General features: G+C 35.5%; 1 protein-coding gene across 5 annotated transcripts in view; it reads left to right on the forward strand.

Moving 5' to 3' along the window:
- Positions 1 to 24,325, forward strand: part of LOC145693481 (RYamide receptor-like) — a 338,943-nt gene extending 314,618 nt beyond the window's left edge. For 4 of the 5 annotated variants that reach the window (XM_081769539.1, XM_081769529.1, XM_081769522.1 and 1 more), the window contains 4 exons: positions 4,178 to 4,382; positions 9,681 to 9,902; positions 20,201 to 20,321; positions 23,519 to 24,325. In XM_081769539.1, coding sequence (XP_081625665.1) covers positions 4,178 to 4,382; positions 9,681 to 9,902; positions 20,201 to 20,321; positions 23,519 to 23,697 — 727 coding nt within the window. In that variant the 3' untranslated portion in view covers positions 23,698 to 24,325. Of the gene's footprint in view, positions 1 to 4,177; positions 4,383 to 9,680; positions 9,903 to 20,200; positions 20,343 to 23,518 lie in introns of all 5 variants that reach the window. The other variant, XM_081769548.1, reaches the window with a different exon arrangement.
- Positions 24,326 to 27,742: the final 3,417 nt, after the last annotated feature.

The following is a 27,742-nucleotide window of genomic DNA, read 5'->3' on the forward strand; positions in this document are numbered from 1 at the left end:
AGGTTGAGTAATGAATTTCTTGGAAGCAACAGTCTTTCACAGTATCCGACAAAAATACGTTCTGGACTGAATCATTGTTGTGCATTATGGAGGCTCAATGTACGACGATTGATTCGGAGACTCAACTTACGACGAGTGATTCAAGTTATGTAAGAATGAAATATTACTTTAGAATATTTAAAGTGAGTTTTCAAGTTCTGGTCTCATATTCGTCCAACGAACCGATATAGTTAGATTAGTTCAAATTGATGCATTAATTATTCCATAGGTGGTACGATAAGGTATAAACGGCTTACCAGTGACGCGATATTTTACTGTTAAACAGGAAATATTTGAAATTATTCTAGTATTCCACATGTTTGGAATTATAGACTATCTTCTGAAATCAAAGTAAGGATATGAAAGCTTAGAATATTCTAGACTAAAACCTCATTCATGTTTAACTTGGAGATTATTAATAAGTAGACATACTAGGTAGGATCTGGATTAGAAGTGACGTGCTTTCAACATTTAACCACTTTAACTATTTAGTACGTTAATAACTTTATCCCTTTGAATTGCGGAAAACCAGGAAGTTTGAGCTACAATTAAACGCTGAGCTGTTAACTCCAATCATAATAGTTTGAAAATAATTATCATACAACATGAGGCATTGAGAAATTACAGATTACGAAATATCTATGTTTAAAAAGATGAAAATGAAAATAAATATTAAAAATGGTAAGGTTCATATTATTTGTCTAATTTACACTGAATCATCAATAATAAATAGTGCGAAGCACTACAATAGAAAAGGAAGAAAAATGTAGTGGGTCAGAGCTTATATTTACAGGTATCTTCCTGACATTCCCCTGGAAGAAGATATACAAAACAAAAGAAAGAGAAAAGGTTTAGTTAGGATATACTTCAAACGGCGTGAACTCAGTGCTGCTGCCGTTACCAACCAACTGTCTATACTCTTGTTTCCTTTTATTTTTCGTTTAAATTACTGAAAGACGGAAAGTAAAGAAAGAAAAGATCAAATACAATTAAGATACTTTTGTTGAAACTTCAGAAATCAATAGTAACTATTCAACACTGGATTTCTCATTAGTTTTTGAAATAACGATGTTTTTTCATGGGCTGAATTGAGGAGTTTGATGCAGGGTTAAAATTGGATCTGAAAATGTAGGAGGATGGTAGATAGCGGCATGACGTCACACAATCCACCCTGCTATTTTTGGGTATTGTAAATTTTAAGGAACTGGGGGGACGCCTACATATTTTTTTCTAGGTGGGGGGACGGCGTCTTACCGCGTTCCCCCTCACTTTTACCACTAGTTTGATGTAATAAGAGCGCAAGCGAGGTTTTCCCTTTTTGCATTAAACACATAAATGGCTTTTACCATGGTTGTCTAGCCTCCTCAATCAAGCTCAAAAATTTCAACTCAATATCGGAATAAAGTGTGCATATTACATTGTTCTATGTAAGAAAAAAAATTCAACATCGTTTTTCTCCAAATGCATATTTCAGACTTACGCCCTTATTGCATCAAATTCGTACGTACAGTTTCCTTGGGAAATGACCATAAATGGTATATCCAAAAGGGATTAGTTAACATTTGTTCTAAACTGTTAGTTATACCTCGCACACTTATGGCATATATGATAGAAGAGATGAAATAAAAGGGTCAATGGAAGAAGGGCCTATCCCACAATTTTGTGATTTGGAGAGAAATGCAGTTTTAATGTAGAAAAAAATTAAGTAACATAGATATTTTACTTTGTAGGAGTAGATACAGAATACTATTGCATATTCCACAATAAATTTGGTTCAGTGAGTAACACTAGACGACACTTCAGTTACAAAACGCATGTTTCATGGAGGAGTGGGATTGGTCACTTTTCCACCAAGGTCTTCAAATGATTAATGGAAGTGAGTATTATTAAATAGTATTAAAGTGTGGTAGGAACCGGAAAAGACTTGAAAAAACTCATTGAAACAATGTTTTCCACCACAACTCCACATGCCATGGGATTAAATTTGGGAAGATTCTCACTGCATAGAAGCATTCTGCAGCTTTTTCCTTCCTTCGTGTGTTGAAAACTGAACTATCCAAATTATTTTACGTTCTTAATTAACTTTTACTTATGCTGTGAATCCTCGAAACAGACACGATACCAGACTCAACAGAGACATAAACTCACAACTACCCAAGACAGTTAATAATACTCATGCTATTTAGTGGAATTCTAACCTATGATGGTTTTGCCTTACGACTCTCAACTTAATACCTTTAGTGGAACTCGAACCCACAATCAGTATTGCCTGTTCGTTGTCAGCTTAACGAACTCATGAGAAGTTTTCCTCATTATTCGTAGCTTAATAATAATGTTCTTTACTGGAACTCGGACTCACGAGATGTTCGGCCTCACGGTTGTCATCTTAATACGTGTGTAATTCAGTGGAACTTGAACCCACAATTGGTTTTGCCTAACAGTTGTAAGCTTAATAAACATGTTTCTCAGCAGAACTCGAACTCACAATGTTTTTTCCTCACGGTTATCAGCTAAATGCCTATGTTCCTCAGTCGAACTCGAACCTACAATGGGTATTGCTTCACGGTTGTCAACATAATCCCTAAGTTCTTCAAAGGAACTCGAATACTCAATGGGTTTTGCGTCACGGTTGTCAACATAATCCATAAGTTCTTCAGAGGGACTCGAACCCACAATGGGTTTTGCCTCACAGTTGTCAACATAATCCCCAAGTTCTTCAGAGGAACTCGAACCCACAATGGGTTTTGCCTCACGGTTGTCAACATAATCCCCATCTTCTTCAGAGGAACTCGAACCCACAATGGGTTTTGCCTCACGGTTGTCAACATAGTCCTTAAGTTTTTCAGTGGTACTCGAACCCACAATGAGTTTTGCCTAACGCCTCATACCACTCGATTACACCACGCTGTACTTTTCTTTAAATATGTGAGGAAACGAGACAACCCTGAGAACGCGCAGCAACACAACGATGTCTACTACAAACTCATACGGCCGGAACCAGGAACGCTCCAACCTGAGGTGAGTTCTTTGCCGCCATTGAATTACTGGACCACCATGACCACACCTCGTAGTTTATTCGTACGATGTAAATTGAGAGTTTTTATTCGTACGATATATTTTTTTTAAAGTAACGATTTAGTACATGTTTCATGAAACCAATAACATAATTCATTTTAAAACTTTACATCAAGCATTTCTTAATGGTGTACAACAGAATGGACCTTACTTATACCACCACCACCACCACAACAACAACAACAATAACAACAACAACTGCTACTACTACTAGTACTACTATTACTACTACTACTACTACTACTATTACTACTACTACTACTACTACTACTACTACTACTAATAATAATAATAATAATAACCAAATTACCAAGGGTATTTTGGATTAAGATTCGCATTTGCAATTTATCAAGTTTCTTTCTATTACTTCTTTTTTTCCTTTTTAATTCAATGGATGCATATCTTTTACTTTACAAAATCATTCGCGAGCTTATCGAGTGAGGTGGTAATGAAAAATTATATCAATATTGAAATATTTTAAAATAAAATAAGATATTCCAACTACTGGCTAATGTAAGGCTTGTATGTTCTGGGTTTGAACTTCGCTCAATGCATGTGTCTTATGCAGTGATAATTACAGGGTGTAACCCAAATTTTCTGCTCCTGTGGGCAGTGTCTCGTAAAGTGTATATTGTGGATTCTCAGTATTTTTGCTGTACTACTTTTCACACCCAGTGTATTGAAATTTCTTTCATGGTGAAATCTTTTGAAATCAACAGTGGCCTTATATATTGTCCAAATAATAGATTTATTTGAAGCTGCTGGACCATTGATTTCACCACCACTGTGTATTTCTCATAATCTCTTCTATCTTAAAGGAGCAGGAACATAGGACGAATAACTCATTAACAAATAAATATACGAGAATAAATAATAGAAATTTTATCCGAAGGTTTAGATGGGTTGATACTTTCAAACATGAATAAAAGTTTCGTTGCGGGATTCAAACGCAGAAGGTATCTTTTTGTTTGAAACTGTAATCTGTCTCTATATCAGGGGAGACATGAGAATCGATATTCCTTCCTCTGTATGTGTCTCTCATTCTCTTGTCTTGTCGTTTCAGATATCACTGGGACTGCGCGGAGAATTGGGAACTTCCACTTCACGGGCAGTTATACACTGTGTTCATCTTCAGCGTGACATTTGCAATTCCCCTCTTGACGCTTGCCTTCACCTACTCTTCTATCGCGTATAAAATGTGGAGGAGAGCGTCTCCGGGGAATGCTCACGAGGGACGGGATCAAGTTCAGCTCAAGAGCAAGAAAAAGGTACCGAGACCAGTTTTGCAGTTATCAAGAGATAAATTTTATTTATAGCCTATTACTCTTCCTTCACTGTATTTTTTTATATATCTATATGAAACGGTTTTGATTTTAGTTATGTACAGCAAAGGGACGATTATGGAAGGCTTCATAGAGAGAAATTTTGTGTTCTTACTCTGAATGATGTGTATGTGACGCAGCGTTCTTTTAACCTTTTTTTAAATTTTTGCCACAGTAACTGTGTAAGTTAAAATGGTACGGCACATCTATGTATATAAGAATTATTATTATCATTGCATAGCTAATGCCGAGGAACTTTGTATTTTTATCTTAAAATGAAATTAAATATTTTAATCTATAACCCATTATTAAGTTCTGTTGGGTAAAGGAGACAGACAATTTATGAAAGTAAGTGATTGGGAAAGAATTAATGGAATTAACGGAATGTGGGTCAAAGCGGGAGTAGTATACTCGAGAGAACCGACGGACATGATGTCCAGCGCCACCTCATATGGCCTCGGTTCAAATCGCGAACCTCTCGCACCAGAGGTGAGCGTTATCCCTGTGCCAGAGTGATTCCTTCATTATACGATAATAAAACATTACCTCAATTGAATAGAAATCGCGAACTTAGTGACTTGGAATATACGTAACTGTCACTTACTCCAGTAATACATTGTCTACTATAAGAAAAAGTAAATATAAAGGAGCAGCGAGTCATTGGTTGAGTGGTTAAATTAGTAAATAAAGGGTCGCTGGTTTGATCCTGATCACACTGGTTTATTGTAAATAACAGCATATTCATGCATTTTCTCTGAATTTCTCTCTATTCTTCGCAATTTCTCGTTCAACGATTCATTCGTTATTATCCACTAGTAGCCAAGATTTATCATCTATAATCTATAATAGCTGTTGTCGAACTATAGTCCGGATTCCACAAATGATCCTCAAGGTCTGTCCTTCAGGTCCTCTTTGATTGAACATTAATCCATAAAAGACGAAAAAAATTATGTAAATTATCTATCACTCACCACATCAAGAATCTCAAACAGATACACGTTTTACGAATAATAGACGTCACTTTAAATAATTATAATTATACAAATTTTAGTTATACAAATCTTATCACAAATTGGTAAAATACAATGTTCAGGTTACAAAACCGCTTTATATTTCTTCCATGCACACTGAGAAAAAAATGTAGGTGGCGTACTTAAAAAGATAGGTTACATGCGTAATTCCTGTAGTTTTTGGACTTAACGTACAGCAGACGTATAATTGAAAACGCATGTTTTATAATACTTCCTGTATAAGTGTTCCATCTATACGTACTTTCCGTATGAAACAATGTAGGCGGTCAGGATCTCACATACAAATGGACGTATATAACATATAGCTGACGAAGATAATATAAGTATATGCATGTGATATAGGGAAAACTGTTAAATGTCAGACATCCTGCAACGGCATGATGTAACATCTAAGGGCAGTGCTTATGTGGCATACGGATAACGTATGCTCCGTACTGATTTCTATAGTAAGCAAGAGGATACCGTATATTTGTACAATATACCGCTGTCTGGAGAACGGATTTTTCTCTGTGCATATTTCGTACAATCTGTACATTGATATATAGTACGTAATGTATGTTGTATTAGAAATAGTTATTTCGTCAGCATCTGCAGAAAGGTATTTTAATTGTTTAAATATTTCAAAATATGTTCCTTCACTTAATATATTTATTTACGAATGTAACTTAGTTCCTTGGAGGCCAGAACAGGATACTTTGTTCCGTTTTTCTATCGCATGAACGCTCCTACCTCTTCAACCATTCTTTACGAGATCTTGAAAATTGTTGCACCATCGCCATCATGAGGCGTTACGTGTACCTGCTTGAGGTGTGCATTTTGCTGTTGTGACTTCACAAATATCATGACAAACTTGAGAAGTATCAGAAAACGGTATATGAACAATCAGAAAAGTTTTCGCTAATTGTATATATGCAGGTATTTGGTGACAAAGAATCCTAAACGGAACATAATCTCATATGTAACATGGAAACCTTATATTTAGAATTGTTTAAATTCAAATTAAGCTCGAGGATAAACCTATTTTAGACATGAATTTCGTTCCGTTGTAAGCTGACAATGATGAGTTTTTGCCAGATTCAGCATGCGGGAGTCTACAACATTTTACACAATTTGAATGAATGATTTGGTACATGTCTTAGCGAAAAAAAAAGTTTAGGGATCAAGAGTGAAATAAAAATTCCTCTTAGGTGCTAGAGCTTTTTAAAAAAAATCGGACTCGAACTAAAATATCTATCACTTTTGTTTTACAAGGAAGATGAACTGTCGTACTCTTGTGATATTCCTACTTTGATTGGCCGCTTAGAAATAGTCCATGAACTAAAAGATTAGTGTCTGATTATTGGTTCAAGCAAAATGAGTTTAGGAAATTCTGCTACACAGTGGTATCCAAATGACCACCAAGTGTGTCAATAGGTTATTCGATATTCCTCATGAAAATCTACGACGGTTTATTATGTTAGATAAAGATGAGTGATGTTATTTGGTCAGCTAGTAGGGTACACTAAATTCCCGTGTTTACTGTTGGAATGAGACAATAGAACGTATGAAAGGCACTGGATAGTTTCAAATTACCCCCCACACTACATGTATTTAAAATATAGTAATGTTTTGTATTAATTGATCTCCCAAAACGACATGTTACCTCCTTTAAATACCATGATTAAGAGAGATTGAGGGAGAATATTTTTATAGGTCATATCTTTTTGCGTACTTATTGAAGATTCTATTTACTAATACAGTATAGCATAAATGACGTGGGCAATATCTCATGGGACGCATTTATCGATGTTGCCAACAACTTTTTACCAATGTCAAACATGACCATGGCAACATATTTTGAAGAGAATGCTCCAAAAAGTGCCGCATACCACATGAGTTTGAAGTTACATTTCCTTTACTCTTGCCTTTACTAATTGCACGAAACTTTGGTGTATTAAGCAAAGAACAGGTTCCACCAAACCATTAAAGATTTTGAAACAAGGTATCGGTTGTTGGTAGGGTGTGTTATGATGATGGATTGCTGTAAATACCTAGGGCGAGAGAATTCGCGTGATGACTATAAGCGCGAGTCGATTCAGCACAGGCTAAACGACAAAGAGAGTTTGTATTTGTGGAATTTTATACAATTTTGAAGAGTTGAATTTTATTTGAATGTTTCAGATCTATATTAATTACATTGTGTTGTTGTTATCAGAGTTACTGATACCGAATATTTATTACAAATCAATCATCAATCTATCTATTAAAATGCTACAATAGCATTTGAAAGTGCCCGAGTTCCAACCTATAACTTTAGCTTTCAAATCTTTCATTTACGGTTATGTGTGATTTCACGTTTAACAGAGACAAACATTTAAGTATTTGTACTTTAAATAGTCTACATTAGTTAACTATATCTTTTTCATAAAGTTTATGACATGAAATTAGTGTTCAAAAGCTCTGTATTTTCATAAGCCTTCTCCAAAATGAATGCAAAGGTACTATGCTGCCATCTTTGGAGTTCTTTTAAACTACATGTTTCTGAAAATTTATATGTTTGTGGCCAACCCTTTCGACAATGAGATCTCGGAAACTACAGGCTCTAGAAAGATGACGTTTTCACTGATCGATTGCAAATTTCATGTAGATTGTCCAGTTCTAATTGAATATTTAAAAAACATGGCCACTATTTCTTTATTACAATTTTACGGGTACTTCCGGGGTTGAAATTAAAAAAAACTAAAGCATCACATCCTACGCATTATACATTCCAACACCACATTATTGTATATAGGGGTTGTATATGTCTTAGGCGTTTGTTTCATGGGCAAATAATAATGGGAAAGGAAGGATAACCATTTCTCCAGTCTAAGATGAACCTTTATTTTTGGAGTGTTTTGCGCAATGAACACCATGTATAACTGACATTATAATTAATCGTGTATGTAATATATTTGCTTATTACATACTGCATGCAAGAAGAAAGAAAACACTGGTTATACATGAATTAGAAACTCCAACCGGAAGTAGGCTCAAATCTTGCAAACGGTGCGAGATATTGAGAAAAAATAATCGAAAAAAGTATCCCCTTTATGATACCCCTTGGCTTTTTTTTTAAATCAATACGTCTTTCACCTGTGTTTGTAAAGGGACATATACAAATGTTGAGGAATGAGAAGGAGATTTATGGCTCATATGCGATAGATGCGCTGTGTAGAGAGCGCAGGTTCAGCTAGTTGTTTATTAGATATTTTAATCTCCATATTGTACAATTTTTTTTTTTTTTTTTTTTTTTTTTTTTTTTTTTACGGAAAAGGTCAACAGATTTGAAAACATCAGCGGTGCAAATCTGTCTTCAACATTGGAGGGAACAGGTAAGACTGTTCCCATAAACTTTTTTTAAGCGATGTTCAAAATATTTATGAACTTGCAAACAATGCTGTGGAGTAGCAGGGGAGCAGAATTGTCTTTAACGTTGGGAGGCAGGCAGCTTTGAGGCTTGCTCATGGGGGACATCAATTTCATCTCACTTTCCTTTGTGGCAACCGGACACAAATCATCACATTTCTCCCCAAAAAAACATATTTCAAATTGGATTATTGGAGAGATAGAGTCCCTCCAATTCCAAGATTGGAGGGGACATGTCCCCCTCAACCCCCCGGGATTTGCACACTAAAATTGAGTAACAGCCCTTATTTCACTTTGAGATGCAAAATAGTAGTTTCCATTCGCGGTCAGACTTTTGTAATTATTACGTACAGCAAAATACTTCTTTGTTTTCCATAATCCACATTGCCATTAGTCAATGTTTTCTTATTGCTTTCACTTCTTGAAAGAAATACTCTCACCTTACTGAAATTCAATAAATTCAAAATCTATCGTGCACCTAAGATGTTAACACCAAAAATGTATGATCTATCTGTATAGGATGAAAGGTTAAGCTCATACAATCGTTCAATTGTATACAGGTTAAGTTCATAAAAATTTGAATTGACATTAATAGAAGATGGAGTTCCTTAAAGCTGATTTATTAGACCTATGTTAATAATCTAGCAGTGGACATTAGATGGTTTTATTATTATAGATGATGAAATGTGTGTTAGTTGAACTGTAGATTATAAAGAGTACAAACATATATCTATGTTGTAAAACGAGTTAATTTACAAGTTGTTGTTTTAAATAACAAAACAATATATTGATTTATGACAATGAATTCTTTTCTATTTACTTACAGGTGATAAAAATGCTAGTTACGATTGTCGTATTATTTGCCCTGTGTTGGTTACCTCTACAGTTATTTATAATGCTGTATTACTTCATGCCTGGCTTCGAATCATACGTCCAAGATAGTGATAGACGATTTTACGCTATTGCGTATTTTACATGCCATTGGCTAGCGAATGCCAATAGCTGCGTGAATCCTTTCGTATATTGTTTCATGAGTGAGAATTTCAGGGTAAGTACAACTACCATATTCTATATTGTTATGTTACAATTTACTTGAATATTCTCTAAATTTGTATACATAGTATAATTTTACATATGTCTGGAAGTTTCAACATACTTTTGTAATTTGTACTATGTTTATTGTATTTTTTTTCTTTCAACAGTCTTTCAAACTTAGCAGTATGATATTCCTAATAATTTTCGTAACTGCATAGTCCAATATTGTGTTAAAGAATCGCTGACACGGAAGGAAAGAAGGTTCTGGAGTAGGTTAAACCGTTTCTCCAGTAGGAACTTATTGATGTGTAGAGATTTGATATGATCATTGAACAGAACACTTGATATCGTAAAAGTATCTCGCCGCAAAAGTAATAAAGACGTGAAGAAGTGAAGAATATATCAGAACTAATAACGTAATAAAGCGTTTAATATCTTATTATATAAAATGAAATCGAAGTTGTCATGCCAACCTTTTCACGATAAAGTTTTTGAACTCATTCAAATTAAATTTTGAACATAGTTAACTTTTGAGCAAGCTGAGTTTTTATTAGTTCACTTTAACAATTACCCACGAAAGAGAAAACAATTGATCATCAATGTCCAGTGAGTAATAGAATTATGAAATACAAAACATCTGGGATGTTACACAACATACATATCATTGCTGTAATAAAGGAAAAATGAAATAAAATATTTGAGTTTTACGTCCCACGGTTATGCCTGTTAGTCTAAAGGAGACGGTAATGATGAGTAATGAAGGAAATTGTGGAATGAAGAAAGTGGGAGGAAACGGGAGAACCCCCGAGGAAACCCACGCACACGGTGTTTGTCCATCACAAAGTTCACTTGGCGGGTGCTGGGATCGAACCCGGGACCCCAAGCAGCAGAGGTGAATGCTCTACCACTGAACCACCGCGGCCCTTTGCTGTAATAAAGGGTTGCAGACTCCATTGTGTATTATGTTCATATATAGTCTACTTTTTCGTTGTTGCTTTCGTTGCTAGAAATTTCTAGTTTGATTCCAATCCATGTGAGTTTGTGGTAAAGTACTTCGTATCCATGAGTTTGCTTGGATTTGTACTTCTTACCAAATCCTCATTCTACGGGTTCTTTTATAATTGTATAATTTCATTAATTTTCTTTAAGAGACTGTACAATACCGTGTTCTGCACGTGATTGAACTGAGACTAAGATGAGAGAACACGGAACATTTGTTTTCCGAAATCAGAAGTAGCAGTTGGCAACATAGTAACCAGATGTTTCGAGAAAAATCGCTCAAATTGGAAAAATCTCGCTGATCATTGAGGGACAAACAGATTGAAACGCGAAAATTTCAAAATCGTGCGTTAGGTCATAGAGGAAAATTCTACGATTACCAATCAGATTTGCCATCTCGCAGTTTTGTTTATTGTTTACCATTGTGTTCTCGACTTCCACGGGATGTACACGGTTCTGAACACGTGAATGCGGGGTCAACCTCTACATGTTCAGAAAATACGCGTCATGTGGTGGAAGAATCCCCTTGGAAAAGTTATATCGGACCTAACACAGCCCACCCCAAAATAGGGTGGTCCGACAAACCAATTGGGCTACCATGTTGACGTATAGAGCAAATTACTTGTACCGACCCTTAGAGTATTGTTCAGGTGGGTTTGGTGCGGTTCTCACGGAACGACACAAATAGTGTAAAAACATATTTCAGTCATTTTGTCCTATATACCAAGACCTATAGCGGAACCAATGATGAATCCGTGACCTACTCTCCAAGACAAGTAGTGTGATACATCGCACGCTATACCCTGACAGACACCTCTATAAATTGTCATAAGCTCACTACGAGTATATTACTATGTATGAGAAACGTATAGAAAGTTGTCGAAACTACCATTGAATTCTAATGGAAGGTGCGAGGAACTTTTAGACTTCCATGGAATTCTACTCGAACGTGCTAGAACGTATTGAACATTTTAGAATTGTCTCGACAACTCTTCAACATTTTCGATCTTACTCGAAACAACAGTCTAGAACGTTCTTGCAATTTGTAGAACATATTAGTAGATGCACGAACATGATGGAACTTACTCAAAATGTCTAAAACATTCTAGATTTTTCTCGAAAAGTCTAGAAAATTCTAGAACTTGTGCGAACATACTAGAACTTTCTCGAAAATTCTAGGAGATTCAAGAACTTTTGCGAAAAGTCTAGAACATTCTAGAACTTGCACGAGCATTTTAGAACATTCAAGTAGAATTGAATAGAAATTTTTAGAACTTTCTAGTGCTCGGCAAAAAGGAATATAAATGCGGCGGAAAGTGGAACCAATCATAGTTAGCAGGAAACATTTCTGTGGTTACTTGTCGGATTTCAATTGCAATATAAATACTGTATCTTTTCACCTGCTTCACACTAACGTTACGATAGTCCTCTTGTGACTTACTCGCCGTTTCTACAGTGTGTTCGCTATTATGCCCTCACAAGAGTCAATTAAAGGAGCTGTCATTGCTCGTTGCAGCATGAACAAAGTTAGCAATGATATGACACCTACCAAAGGTGACAAAGCCATCACTCGTAGAGTCAGCACTTTGATGAAGATTATGGCAACCAATGCTTGCCTCGAAGAAATAACATTGCAAGTTGAAGACGCCATTGTTAATGTGAACATTTCAGAGTCGATGGATACATCGTCAAACCAGCCAACCAAGACACAAGCCAACGACGAATCCGATCCAGAGTTTGCTGCCAATGAAGAGCTTGCGTCTTTCCAAGCATCGGTTGCTTGGAGGAAATGACCCAGGAAAAGATAAGAGACGTTATCAAGGCGTACGCAGATGCACCCACAGGATGGAAACTGCGTGAAGCAGCGAAGAGGGCACACGTCAAATTTACGACAGTTGACATTCAGCTCATGATTCGCTTCCTGGAAAGCACAAACAAGACCAAGAAACAAAAGCAGTTCAATGAACGTGTCAAACTCTGGTTTCACGATCAACGTTCGAAGTTCCGTCGATTCACCAAGCCCGATATTGCTGATGAAGGCATATGTCAAGCAAAGTTACGTGGAATCACAATCTTCGGGGCCAGCAGATCTTGGATCAACAAGATTAAGAAGGAAATGAAAGTTGTCTCGCGGACAATCACAAAATTTATCACAATTGCTGGAAAGAAAAACGAGCTCTAGCGATCAGTACAGGCTGCTCCATCTGTTCGCAACATGGTTGAAAGATTGACAAAAGCAGTACATAAAGGATCAAATACTGAATGTCGACCAGAGCGCACTCACGTATGAAATGTACATCGGAAGAACACTCGCTCATAGGTGGGCATAAAGATGTGTATGGTTTTCTCAAGCCTGGTGATAAAACAAAGCGTTCTTCCACCTTTCAAAAAGCCATTAGTGCATAGGGAAAGTTGGTTGATCCTGCCATGTTTGTATTCAACGAGGATGCCAAAGTCACGCTTGTGTCTCGTCCTGATCAGCCTGTTGCTGATTCAAAAATAGTAGGTGTCCGCGTTACATCGAAACTTCCGAAAGTTCCAGGTGTCATTCTCACGTAGAAATATCTCTGGCATCATGACCAAGGCATATTTATAGACTGGCTGTAAGTTTTGGTGGCAGAAACTGGATCGAATGTGCTCCTCATGAAACATAGTGCACGACTCATGTCGCATCCAGAGCTCTACGAAATGTATGAGAGAATGATGTTGAAATTATCATCGAAGGAGTGATAGCAAAATTTCAGCCCTTCAGATTTTTCTTCATTTTTCGAATTAAGTGCATCTCAAAGAGCATCCACAAGTACATCCGGGACCATGGATTGAGTGAGAGGTTCGACACGAAAAATCGTTTCTTCGTCGCTCACATGATTGGTTTGGTACGCAATCAGTTCCATTTACCAAGATTCAGAAACATGACCACATACATGTTCGGAAAAATCGGTTATATCGACTTACTGTATGGATTCACTTTCCAGAAATTGAAAGAGTTGTTCTTCAGTTTTCAGAAAACCAGTGAAAATATGACGTGTCACAAATCACGTAACGAGCATTGTATGCAGGAAACATTCATTATATGCAGCTGGTGTCTTCAAACTATCCCTTCCTGTGCAACAATGGTCAACTTGGAGCTAACATGGATCACACCTAGAGCCTCATTATTATGACGTGGACTGAATGACTTGTGACGTGTAAATTACTTAGCTCTCACACTATACACCAAGGCCACGCCCTGGTAAACACTATCCAGCTAGGGAATTCTTCCTCCCATGATTCGAGGCTTGTCTTGCCAAGAGGGTGTAATCTCCTTTTAAGGGTAACCAATTGAGTCGGTTCCACATGTAGCTATCGTAGAGTGTGATAATCACGAGCTATAAAGACATCGGCCATGATCTAGCGTGCGTCATATCCAACGGCTTCTCTTGATGAGTGATACATGAGCCTATCCTCCGATAGAATCTTGGATACATCCTACAGCATGAAATTTCTGGCAGGTACATTTTGCAGAAATTGATACATTTGAAGTGAGCTAATGACAGGTTATAGAGTTGATTGTCAGGGTATAGTATGCGACATATCACACTACTCGTCTTGAAGAGTAGGTTACGGATTCATGATTGGTTTCCCTATGAGTCTTGATATATAGGATAAAATGGCTGAACCATGTTTTTACACTAATTACACTGGTCTACAGTGGATTTTTTTTACAGAAACGAAAGTAGCCAATCTTTATAGATTTCGAGGCGCTGAACACAAATATCACACTTAAAATTAGCTGGTAGCTCAGGGTTGCCAGTAAATGTGGAATTTACCTAAACAAAATTCATGTTTTTCACATTTATTTTGTTAGGTTTTACACAGGAACGTATAATTACGTCCCTATTTATCGTTGCGGAATGTGTTATACCTTTTTTCTATTCGTCGGTGACCGTACTTTCTGAAAATTTAACAATCATTCCGGTAACCGGTACTGTTGAGAAATTATATACCCATATATTCGAAAATATCAGTTTTTTAGAAGAAAATCCTTTTTTTATTTTTTTTACTGGCAACCCTGCAATAGTAAAATTATAATTTATATTTGAAAAGTAACTTGTCAATATTGGGAATGTTTTCTGCAAATGTCGTCATGATCGAAGCGAGCCGAACTGTGAGAAAAAATATTATCCCTTCTACCGAAATGCCGAAATTTTCCCTACCTTTACAGCATGTACATTAAACATGTAATATTGACTTCCGTATGCCGAATAGAACTATAGGACATTCAGACAATGTAACTATCATTTCGGTAGTCTGTACTGGAATGGGGGATTTTATGTACTGAAATATTGCATGAAAAATTCCCTTTCTGCAAAATTCCGTCTTTTTTCTGCCTACAGCTGGCAATCCTGCAATAAATAACTGGAAAGAATGCTGGAAAAGTTATTCTAAGACTGGTAACATTATGTGCCATCAGGAAGACCGAACTGAGAATAAATATTATTCTTTGAACTGAAATACCGCAAATTTCTTCTGTCTACTACATTTTTGGCCAAGAAAATGAATTGGTCCTCGGACCTTCGTTATTGCTGCACAAAAGTAAATTGTACACAAATTTATTGCCTAGGATAAATGAATGCACTCACCTTGAATGAATGCGCCGTTTCTTTGCCTTCCTCTTGTAGGTTGTGTCTGGAGCATCCCTCTGTAGCGTCCAGCAGAATTCCGCCAACATTCCAGCTGTCCACCGACCCGTGTATCGATGTTCCATGAGAGAAATATCCCTGTGAAATCTCTCGCCGTGTTAATCACTGAAAGCGCCACAGTTCTCTGGGAAGACATCGAGGTGTGAGTGAAGAAAGTGCATTTTCACTGTCATGTTGCAGCCAATGTTTTGATAAGCATGAATTAATTCATCCACAAGGTCCCTGTAATTGTCGGCTCTCTTGTTTCTCAAAAACAATGTGGTCAAATTACGGAAACAACGCCATGCATGCAGCTGATCAGGGGTTAGAGTGGCCTCAAAGTGAGGGTCATTTAGGAGCTGGCGTATCTGTGGACCAATGAATATTCCCTGTTTGATCTTCTCTGTACTTAATCGTGGAAACTTCATGCACAAATGTCCGAATGCTGCTTCATTCGTGTTTACTGCCTTTACAAACGTTGTCATAAGTCCCAACTTAATATGCAGTGGTGGGAGAACATTTTTCTAAGGGTTCACTAGAGGTTCATTGACAATATTTTTTGAGCCAGGAATCAGAGCTGTTCTTAAAGGCCACTCCTTTTGTGTATAGTCTTTATCCCTTGCGCGACTGTCCCACTCACATATATAAAAACAATACTTAGTATAACCTCCTTGCAAACCCAACAAAATCGAAATTACTTTGAAATCTCCACATACTAGCCATTCATGCTGATTGTAACTGACGCGTAGAACAGATTTCAACGTAGTGTACATTTCTTTCGATAAAGCAGCATATGCGACAGGGATGGACGGTCTTTCGTTATTATTATGTAACAGTACACCCTTCAGGCTTGTTTTGGAACCATCTATGAATAGTCTCTACTCGTCCGGTTTGTAAGAAATATGTAGGTCATGAAACAAACCTTCAACTTCACTGCAGAATGTAATGTCACCTTCAGTACTGAAATGGTTCTCAAGTTCTTTCTGACGATCCCGAAAAACTGACACTCGCATTGTTTCAGCTAGAAAGTTCCACTGCTGCAGTCGTGAGGCTAACACTTTAGCTTTACACTTCGGGAGGTCTAAATCCCTAATCAGATCACTGAGTTCACGTTGTGTGATTTTTGTGTTTCGCTGGATGAAGATGGCGTAAATGAAGGATCAACAACACTGGTGGATGGATGCACTTCTTCGGTTCCATGTGTAGGATCAGCATTCTCGTTATCACTGCTTGATGTTGTTGCGTTTGGGGGAACAGGAACTGGCAGTCCTTGTCCATGAGGCACAGGGCGAATTACAGATGGGATGTCAGGGTATTCGATATTTCTCTTCCCTTTGGTATTGATTCCTTTCTTCAAGGGCGGAGTCATACACAAATAGCAATCAGACACATGATTTGTGGGTTCACGCCAAATAGCAGGCATGCCAAACTTCATGGAGACGTTTTTCCCATGCATCCAAGCATTTAGTACGGAAGAACACGACGTACAACACACGTGTGGAGCCCAAGATTTGTCTTGGTCTCCCACTCGACAACCGAAATATAATGAATAGGCTTTCCTTACTGCATCAGTAAGTGGTCACCTTCTATTACCACAAATAGCGTCTGCACAAATGTAACAAAAGTTATCAGGATTGTTCTTGCAGGTGCGGGGCATTTTCATGAAAACCGACACTCGTTCAAATAAGACAAACACTCACAGTTTAATTCAAATACTTTACTGTATATACATTCACCACCAACACCTCTCAACCAACACACATTACAGTACAGTAAAAGAGAGCGCGGACACACACACACACGCCGCCAACAACTCTCAGCCTGTCGAATGATCAGGTGATTGGATCGTGGGCACATTAGTGAGCTTTACGCATTGTTGCCAGATCCAACAAGTACAACTTGCTTAACGACGGCAGCAAAACCGTTGTTACACTTCTTTGTATATTGCTATTATAACAACAACGCAATTCATTTGTTCCCTAAGTACGTGTGACATTTACCCCTTCGAAATTTCTTGACAATACGGTCATCCCATGGGAAAAACATTTTTTGTGTGGATGTGAATAGCATATAAATTGTTGGTATCAACGTATCAACGTATATTTTATGATTATATTTATTCGAGGATTGCCAGTGCAGTTATTTATTGCAAGATTGCCAGCTGTAGGTAGAAAAAAGTCGGAATTTTGCAGAAAGGGAATATTTCATGCAATATTTTAGTACATAAAATCCCCCACCCCAGTACAGACTACCGAAATGATAGTTACATTGCTATTAGGAATGTATTGTTCTATAGTTCTGTTCGGCATACGGAAGTCAATATTACATTTTTAATGTACATGTTGTAAAGGTAGGGAAAATTTCGGCATTTCGGTAGAAGGGATAATATTTTTTTTCACAGTTCGGCTCGCTTCGATCATGACATTTGCAGAAAACATTCCCAGTATTGACAGGTTACTTTTCAAATATAAATTATAATTTTACTATTGCAGGGTCGCCAATAAAAAATAAAAAATCGGATTTTTCTCTAAAAAGGGGATATTTTCGAATATATGGGTATATAATTTCCCAAAGGTACCGGTTACCGGAACGATTGTTAAATTTTCAGAAAGTACGGTCATCGGCGCATAGAAAAAGATATAACACATTCCGCAACAATAAATAGGGACGTAATTATACGTTCCTCTGTAAAACCTAACAAAATAAATGTGAAAAACATGAATTTTTTGGTAAATTCCACTGGTAACCCTGAGCTACCAGCTAATTTTAAGTGTGATATTCGTGTTCAGCGCCTCAAAATCTATAAAGATTGGCTACTTTCGTTTTTGTAAAAAACATAAAGTGAAAATTTGTTGACCAGTGTTGTTTGTGTCGTGCCGTGAGAATCGTGTCAAACCCACCTGAAGAATATTATAAAAGTTACTACAAGTAATTTGCTCTATAGATCAACAGGGTAGCTCAATGATTTTATCGGACTTCCCTATTTTGGGATGGGCTGGGTTAGTCCTGACCCAAATTTTACCAGCGCATTCGTCCATCACATGACTAGTACTTTCTGAACGTATAGAGGTTGACCCCAATTCTCATGTTTAGAGCCCTGTCTATCCCGTTGGACAATAACATTTCAATCCGGCGTATAGTGCCTCATAAATTGACTTGAGTTGAAGCACAAAAGGGAAATGAATGTGTGAAAGAAACTCTGAAAACTCGCTTGACTTCCGTTTCTTTAGAAACTAGTGAGGTATGACAAAAGACCCATATTTCTCTAAAGTCCTAACGTATAAAAGAAGTTGTTAAGCAAGAGACAGTTGCCACAATACACTGCCAAGCACAGTCACTTCAAACATACACTGATGCTCTGCTCCCGATGAAATTATGAATAGATAATTCATACCTACTTTTCCTCAAACAATCGAATCATCAATGAGCATTCCGATCGGTGGGAGTGTGTATAGCACTGAGTATCATAAATGATCTACAGTAGTGAATAGAAGACAGGTTATTCTGGAGGAAATACAACTATTACCTCTCGTACAATCTGTAATAAACTTGAGGAAATTGGTGGAATTGAACTGATTTCCCACTCAACATGTAGTTTGGACCTCAGATCATTGCTTGCTTTGATCCACAACTAAACGCCTGGCCTCGCGAAGCTTCAACATCCAAGAAAAGGCGCAGGAGTTTTGAAAGAGAAACAGTGGTACGGATTATGGGCGTAGAATCGGCGAATAATTAGTCAAAAATGGCTTTAGACTATGCAACATATTGGCTTTTAGACTATATTTTGATTGTTCGTTGTAGGATTAATAATAACGGAAGTATGTAATAGAAATATTGCAAAACGTTTGATACAAGCATGTATTTGAATATGCGCAAGAATTAGGTTACATTCTTTAAACTATAAATATTATCAAACAGTATTGAAAATGTAAGTTGACTATATTCCCGAACAGTCAAAGTATCAGTACTCATGGTTTTAATTCTCTTAATATCAAGTTCAAACATTATTACCTGACATTACATTATTATGGTAAATAAAATACATTTAAAAATAACAAACATCAACATCTAAATTTCAACATTAAAGATCTGTTTAAAGTCTAGTATCATAAAAGCGCGTATTTACTTTCTCTACAATTAACAATAATAAAATTAAAAGGTATGATATTATGTACGAAAATGAATCATAAACTAACACAAAGTTCAATTAAGTTGTTTCTTGAAATTTAGCGTTCCTTGGAGCACTGAGGCTCTATGAAGCGTAAGTTGAAAGTGGAATCCGAACCACCAGAAATCGAATTCGAGATTTGGTGCACCAAAGGCATACGCATGCTATTAGACCAGCGAAGCGGACTATTGCTACGAAATGTTGAGTGTATAAATGTTTACAAACATAACTTTATTGTGCAAAATAGAGGCGAAAAATTGGTAACGATATTTTTATCGGAATGGTTAGAACAAAACATCGATTTAAAGTTTCTTAGAACCTGGTTCATGTTTAGAGCCATCGGAATGTAAACAGCTTTATTACTCATACAAGTCTAGATTACTTATCATATAACTAGAACGAGCACAAGTTTGCTCTTAATTTTAGATTACTTAATGTTGTTGTTATACTTAACTTAATATTTCCTTTGTCTTTTCTTCTCAGACTGACGCAAAAGAATTACTAATTCCAAGGTTCCGACGAGGAAGAAGAAAATTTGGTAAAGGGGACAGTATACGAAGCACAAGTACAAGGACCACAGTGTGTATCCTTCAAAGAGGATCAGGTAGGAGCCTTACACAATGAAGTAAGTGATAAAGTATATAGACAACATTACTTGTAAAAAAATGTTTCTAAAGAGATTTTAGAAATAACGTTTGTAATAATAGTGCAGCCAGAAAGTCTCACAAGAACATTCCGAGATAAAAGTATGTATAGGCACATTAGAAAGAAAATTTTATAAAAATCAGTTATTCGATACAGTTATTCAGAAGAAAATCTGTGAGAGTGGTTTGGGAGGAAGAAAACGTAAAAGTATTTTGGAAAGAAAGTAAGTAATAGTAATTCGGGAAGAAATTGTCAAGAAGTAGTTCAGAAAGTAAGTATCTAGAGATAATCAGGAAGGGATATTTGGAAAAACGTTTTGGTAGAGATATTAAAGTTGTTTGATCAAAAAATCTAAAAGATACTGTGTGAAAAAATGTGCATATACTCAGGGTAAACTCTTGAAACTAGCTTGCGAGAAATGATAGTTCGTAAAGAAAATTTGTGAATGTATATTTGAAATAAGTCTTTATATGTGCTTCGAAAGGAAATCTGTAAAAGTAGTTGAAGGAAACAAGAAAATGTGTTGGGTTGATGCCATTAAAATGTCTTATTTAACATCCGGTTGGAAACCACATTCTTCGAAGCAACGAATAGATAGCTCGATGTTACGTATATCACTTCACGGACATCATACATTTTCAGAAAACAGACTGTACTCAGACAGAAGGCAGTGTGTTTTCGAACAGGGTTGTGTGAAAGTGCACTGTATATAACGTAGAATTGTGGGTGATTGTCCTTCACGAGTTCAAACTTGCATAATCTGTACATCTAATCAAAAGAGAATTAACATTGCATTGGGGCAAGTAATGGTGAATGAACGCAACATATGCTGTTGGTTTGCAAAAGTTCGTACCAGTTATATATAGTGTATAACCTTGGAAACAAATCAATAGCGTGGTCTGATTAATTCTTCAGAAACAATGTGGAATTGATCTCACGGAAAAGTGTTCATGCAATTACAGATGAGCAAGGCGTACACCATACACTGTCGCTCAGTGACACTACACAATTAGAAAGGTTGGAGAAATAGACTCATGGCTATTACATGAATTTACACCGGGAATCAAGGATCACCTTCGGTAGATGTGGAATTCTCTGAATATAGGAAATAATCGGGAAAGTTTCCTATATCAGGTTATCACTGAAATTGTAAAATGGATCTATTATAACAATCGAAAATGGTCAGAATATTTTATATATGCATTTAATATCCAGGCTAGTTTCCAAAGTAGCCCTTCCAATAAGAGAAAGTATTATTTATTTATTTATTCTTTAAGTTTCACACAGCACTAGGACAATTAGCTGAAACTGTACAACATAAACACAGGAGAAAACAATAACAACTATTTGACTATGACCTGGTTATTCATCATGTCTTTCACCATCGACACGAAATTATCATTGGATATCATTGCAGTATTGAATTCCATAACACGCGCTGATCTAGCAATTGTTAACAAACATAGTGCACCCATGTTATACGAATAAACACACCCACACAAGCTCAAAGAGCAGTATTACTGTATAAAACCTTTCCTTACCCACCGTATTCCTCTCTTCTGTCTCCAAACGACTACAATCTTTTCCGCCATCTTGATTACTTTTGGGAGGGAAAAGAATTTTGCTGATGTTCGCGTTATGCATTCACACTGCTGATTTCTTACGTCAAAAAATCCAATCGTTGACTGACCGAAGGTAAAGTATGTTGCTGTTACTGGAAACTACGTTGATTAACCAAGTATTGGAGTTTTAAATTTTAACTTTAAAAATAACATACGCCACTAGGACGCTTCAGTGACCCCAACCCAATATTCAAGAAAAATGTTAGGAATTGTGGTTTAGGAAGAAAATTGAAAATGAATCAGAAAGTGTAACAGTATTTCTAGAAGAAATCATTTAAAGACAGTTAAGGTAGAAAGTTTGATAATGTATTGCGGGAAGAAAATTAAAGATGTAGCTACTATTGATATTATGGAAACAGGTAGCTCAGGATGATGTTTAACCTATCTCTACAAATACAATTGTAGATTCGACAAAGGAACAATATAAACTTTCTTCTGTTGTTTTTGTTCATGTAATCTGTACCGAAAGTAGATAGCTACGCAACATATGTTAATAATTTTGTGTTTAAGTGGATTAATTTTATAACTGTGGGTAAGTTATGTTACAAACCGCAAGGGTCTATCATCGTTAATATAAACTGCAGGCCTCTACTCTAAAGTTACTAACAAAACGATATATGAAACTAAGTAGAATACACTAAAAATGATATGCACTATAGTAATATATTCTTTTGATGGTGATTTTATATTATTAATATAACTTATTATTACAGTTATATTCAGAAAACAACTTATAACCAAAAGCAAGATGGATTTTACGAAAATCATTACCTTTTATTAAATACAGTTTCTTGCAATGTCAACAAAATAACAAAGGGTACTACTTCCTTTATTACAAGTCTATGAGAACTCATAAAAGATACGCTACTGGAGAAGGCTTTGTGAGACTATTATTGTAGACTTGAACTGTGAAATCATTCAGTAATGGATGTATTGAACTCCTTGTTATTACTGGGACTGCAATGGATACATGAATTATCCTCACAATACCACGGTTCTAATGAAATCTACAATTCTGATATTATTATGTAATGCTCTACGAAGCTTTTTAGCATATTATCAAAATATAGTATCTAGCTTTAGATTACCGTTCGGTTTTACTGCATATTTATAACACATTTCACACTTAGAGTGATAAATACGGAAATTAATGTCAGACAGCACTCGAAATAACCATATTCTGGCACATTTTACTGGAGGTTGCTGTGTTACATGTGAATAGAAGGTATGATATTACTGTCTGCCATAAAATATCTTCTACTTAGTGCCATAATAGAAATGTAAAGCTAAAGTTAAATTCAGGAAATGTAGTTCATAGGCAACGAAATTTATTTTATTAATAATCGCAATTTACAGATCCTTTGAAGAACGGGATCAAAGAGAATTTTGAACAAAAATTTATACAAATACAGAATATTACATTACGACAGAAAACCAGCATCAACTCAAAGATTTTATGACAGTAATAAGTTTAGTTATTCTTTACCACAAACAAAGTGTATATATAATTTTACATTTTTTTTCTTTATTGCAGGTTCCTACAGTGACAGTATAGCTTCAAGAAGCAGTAAAAAGAAACATTCCGTCAATGGCCATGCAGGAACATTTAATTCAAACATGGCTTTACTAGACCTTAAGTATCAATACAACGCTAACAACACACTTAGGCATGACTATTCACATACGATGTCCATGCCAACTGAAAAGTGTTAAGTTCAAATGTGTTTAAAGGAAGTGAAATTGAGTGAAGACTACTGGAGAACTTTCTCAAATCTACATATTGTCACTTTGTACCTGCCTCATTCCAATTATCTATTGCACCCAATACAAGAAACTATATTTTATTTACAGACATAATCAATTTATAATTAAAAAAATATAGATAGGATCACCAAAGGGAAAGAACTATTCAATCAGAAAAATTATTAACTATTCATTACTTACTCAACTCAACTTACCGGTACGCAATATTGAGAATATGTTGGATAGAAGGTCTAAAATTTACATGGTTTTGGAACTATGCCGATAGTGACGTACAATAGTAGATTCACAGACAGTAATGAAAAGAACATCTTCCACAGAAAGGTTCTTTCATATCCACAAATAATATTGCTTCTAAAAGAGCTAGATTACAATATCGTATGACGCAAACTGGATATTTCTCATTAACTACAAGTCGAATACTATAAACAATACAGCATAATTTACACAAATTCCAAAAGTAATTGAAAACGTTTTTACCAATTACGTTAACTATGAGATCCACAAGTTAATTTCACAGCCACACGCACACACAAATAAATAAAATAAAAAAAATTGTGGAGCGGACTTCATGGTTTGGATTCGATGTGTTTTGTTACACAGAATACAAATTTCGAAATCTCAAGACGATCGATTATCTTAATGCTTTTATGAGCGAAAACCCAGCGATTTTGAACAGGGAGGATACCCTAACACAGCCATAGAAAGAAAAGTTCTGTACAGCGGACCCCCAGGTGTGAGTTCAATATATTTGGTTACACCAAATCCAAATTTCAAAATCCCAGGACGATTGATTGCATCAATTTCGTTTAGTGGGCGAAAAACGTCTATACCCTTCATCCAAAATCGCTCAAGTTTTTCGCCCATAATACAAAATTGATGCGGTCAATCGCCCAGGAGTTTCGAAATTAGGATTTGGTGTAACAAAATACATTGAAGCCGTACCATGAGGTCCGTTGCACAGAAATTTCGTCTTTTGTTGGTATGGTTGTGCTACATGTACCCTCCCGTCCACAACCGTGAAGAGTTTTCGCCCATAAGAAACTGACACAGTCGGTCGTCCTGGGGCTTCAAAATTAGGATTTAGCTAAACAAAATACATCGAATCCATACCCTGAGAGTACGGTGAAAATATGTTTTCTTCGTATCGTTGTGTTACGTGTTATCCTCCCTATTCAAAATCGCATAAGTTTTTTGTCCTTAAAAATTGAGACGATTGATCGTCTGGAGGTTCCGAAATGTAACAAAATACATAGGATCTATACCCTTGGGCCCAGTGTACAGAATTTGTTTTGGTATAGCTGTGTTTTAAAGGATAACTTTAGTAAAATATAAAATTATTTCACAATCGATCATAGTACCCAAAAGTTTATCTCCCTAACAACTAAAATTATTCTTTTTTTTTTTAAAAAAAATAATTAAAAGCAACTTACAGGAAACAACTCTCACTTTTAAATATCCTGGTTGACATATACTATCGAAGATTATTACATTACAAAAGAGAATCTGTTTCTTCACAAACGAAAACATACAAAGGGATAAGCAAATGCATAACATAGAAGCACACGGAATCTGAGGGTAGTCCACTAAGATTTTCATATAACATTTTTTCGTCCTCTCAATTATGTAACAATTTTTACAGTGAAGTTAAACAATATTGCACCTAGTTAGTATTTTTTATTTGTTCGCTTTAAGTATTTTTGGATCTGTTTAATCTAGAACTACTGATTTCAACTACCTATTGGTTTATTGTCAATTCATGCTATACAGTAATTACAAGAATTTCATAAATTTCAAGTTCTTTAACTAGCAACAGATCCACAATTGAAGGTTGAATAATTTTATAAATAATGAGAAAAAACGAAAATGAAAATCTCTTTGACAAACGAAGACTCATATATTTGTGAAATTCTAAAAAAAATTACTCAAAACAAAGTACTATCCAGATACTTCTAGTTTTGAATAGGTCAAATTCAGAATATTAACTTTCTAGTGAAATTTGTAGTAGTGAAACTCTTACGCTATTATTTTCACATTTCGTTGAGTTACTAACAAAACAAAATGATGAGGGAGTGGTAAAAGGAGAACATCACATACTACTCTAATTTTGGAAAACGGAAAGCAATACTAAACACCGGAAATATTGTTTATCATATTGAATATGGAATGTATTTTTCCATTAGACATTTGTAGAATATGTTAAGGTATTTTGTTTCCTAAATTACCGAAAATATAATGAGTTTCGATTTTTAGTTCTTGCAAAAGACGACTCTTTTAACTTGTTTCCTTTTGTTTGGAATATTCTCGTTTTTCTACTGACTGATTTAATTGAACTGATCATCATCAAAATTTGAGTGATATGGCTCGGGATAAATCTTTGATCTAGAAACACCCTGACTAATAAATAAATCATAAGTGATGAATATTATGGTTTCAAATAATCTAATGGAACAACGAAATACACGTCTCTTGTTGAAAATCATATTAATCATTAGACGATTGACAACCACAGCGGAAGTTAGTTTTCATATATTAATACTTTTAGTCAGGTTTCAACTCCAAGAAGATTCATTGAAGAGTGCTTAAAAGTAAATTCAAATTCCTTAAGTAGTAGATTAAGGAAACAATGTGTATCCAATATCCTCTTTAAAAACGAAACAATACAGAAGCATTGTTGATCACCCATTGGCTTTAAGAAAACCTTGTATTTTCAACACTAGCGAAAAGTTTCAAACCAAAGTGAATCTGTTTGAGAACCATATTTCAAGTCAAATACCGAATAATCTTATGCACATGTGAGAATAAGTCTTTCTTTTAAATACAAGGGGTGCTATATTGAAAATAAAGTCTCAGCTATACAATTCTACAGTTCCTTAGTTATTAATTTTGCTGGATAACATATTCCAGCAAACTATGATAAACATAATTAAGTTCTTTCCTACCTTGTATATTATCTTACCATATCCTATTGCTACGTTATTTTCTCATATAAATTAGAGGAATATAAAGCATTTCATAGACGGGGTAAGAGAGTGAATGTGTAAAAAACGAGCTACATAAAACTTTTCAACTTCTCAAAGATTCTCTTCAACATTAAAAAGAAACATTATCTTACAACTTTGCTTTATGAGTTGTATTGCTAGAAGGTAATTACCCGTAATGAAACTTCAGATTGCAACAAAGAGTAACTTGTGCAACTGTACAATTATCATAATTACTGCAATTATCATAATGACTGCAATTATTATAATGGAATAGCAAGGAAATTTAAACTAACAAGATAATTTCCAAACTAATGATTGGCGAGTTATATTGTACAACATGAAAGTTTTATAATTTTATTAGGATAACAAATTTGTGACAAACTATTTACACTACTATAAGACGAGATTTTTTTTTCAAATTCGTCATTCGAAAAGTTCGGGGTCGTTGTAGTAGTTTAGATCAATGTTTACGCTTGTAATAATTTTTACAGGACGTTAAGATAGAAATCACAGTTCTTTTGAACTTAAATACGATAAACAAGGCTGTAAAATTAAAAATGCAAGTACTGTAATCTATTGCATCTTTTTTAATTAATGGTACCATATTTTATCGTTATTTGTTTTTATTACCATAATTTCAACAATAATTGGGAAAAATTTACAAAAAGTAAAATAAACATGTTTGGTATATCTTAAGATATCTGATTATATCAATAAAACAATTAACAGTTTTCATTATTCAGAATTTGTTAGAAATAAGACAATTCTCAAAACGCCTCTTCCAAATAGGAAATGATTTTATATTTAGCTCGTCTTATTGCCGGGTAAATACGAGGCACCTATTATATTACCTTAATTACAAAAAACAATGGTTTGTAAACAACACAAATTCCCGGTTTCTTCTTCAGTTTTCAGTTAGAGAAAACATAAAATTGTATTACATACAAAAATGTTTTATTCATCATTCAAATAAATTTAGTCAACCGTTGTAGAGATAACCATATATCTGAGAC

This window comes from Thermobia domestica, chromosome 1 (genome assembly GCF_964235325.1).
Source record: "Thermobia domestica chromosome 1, izTheDome1.hap1.1, whole genome shotgun sequence".
In the NCBI taxonomy this organism is placed as follows: Eukaryota; Metazoa; Arthropoda; class Insecta; order Zygentoma; family Lepismatidae; genus Thermobia; species Thermobia domestica.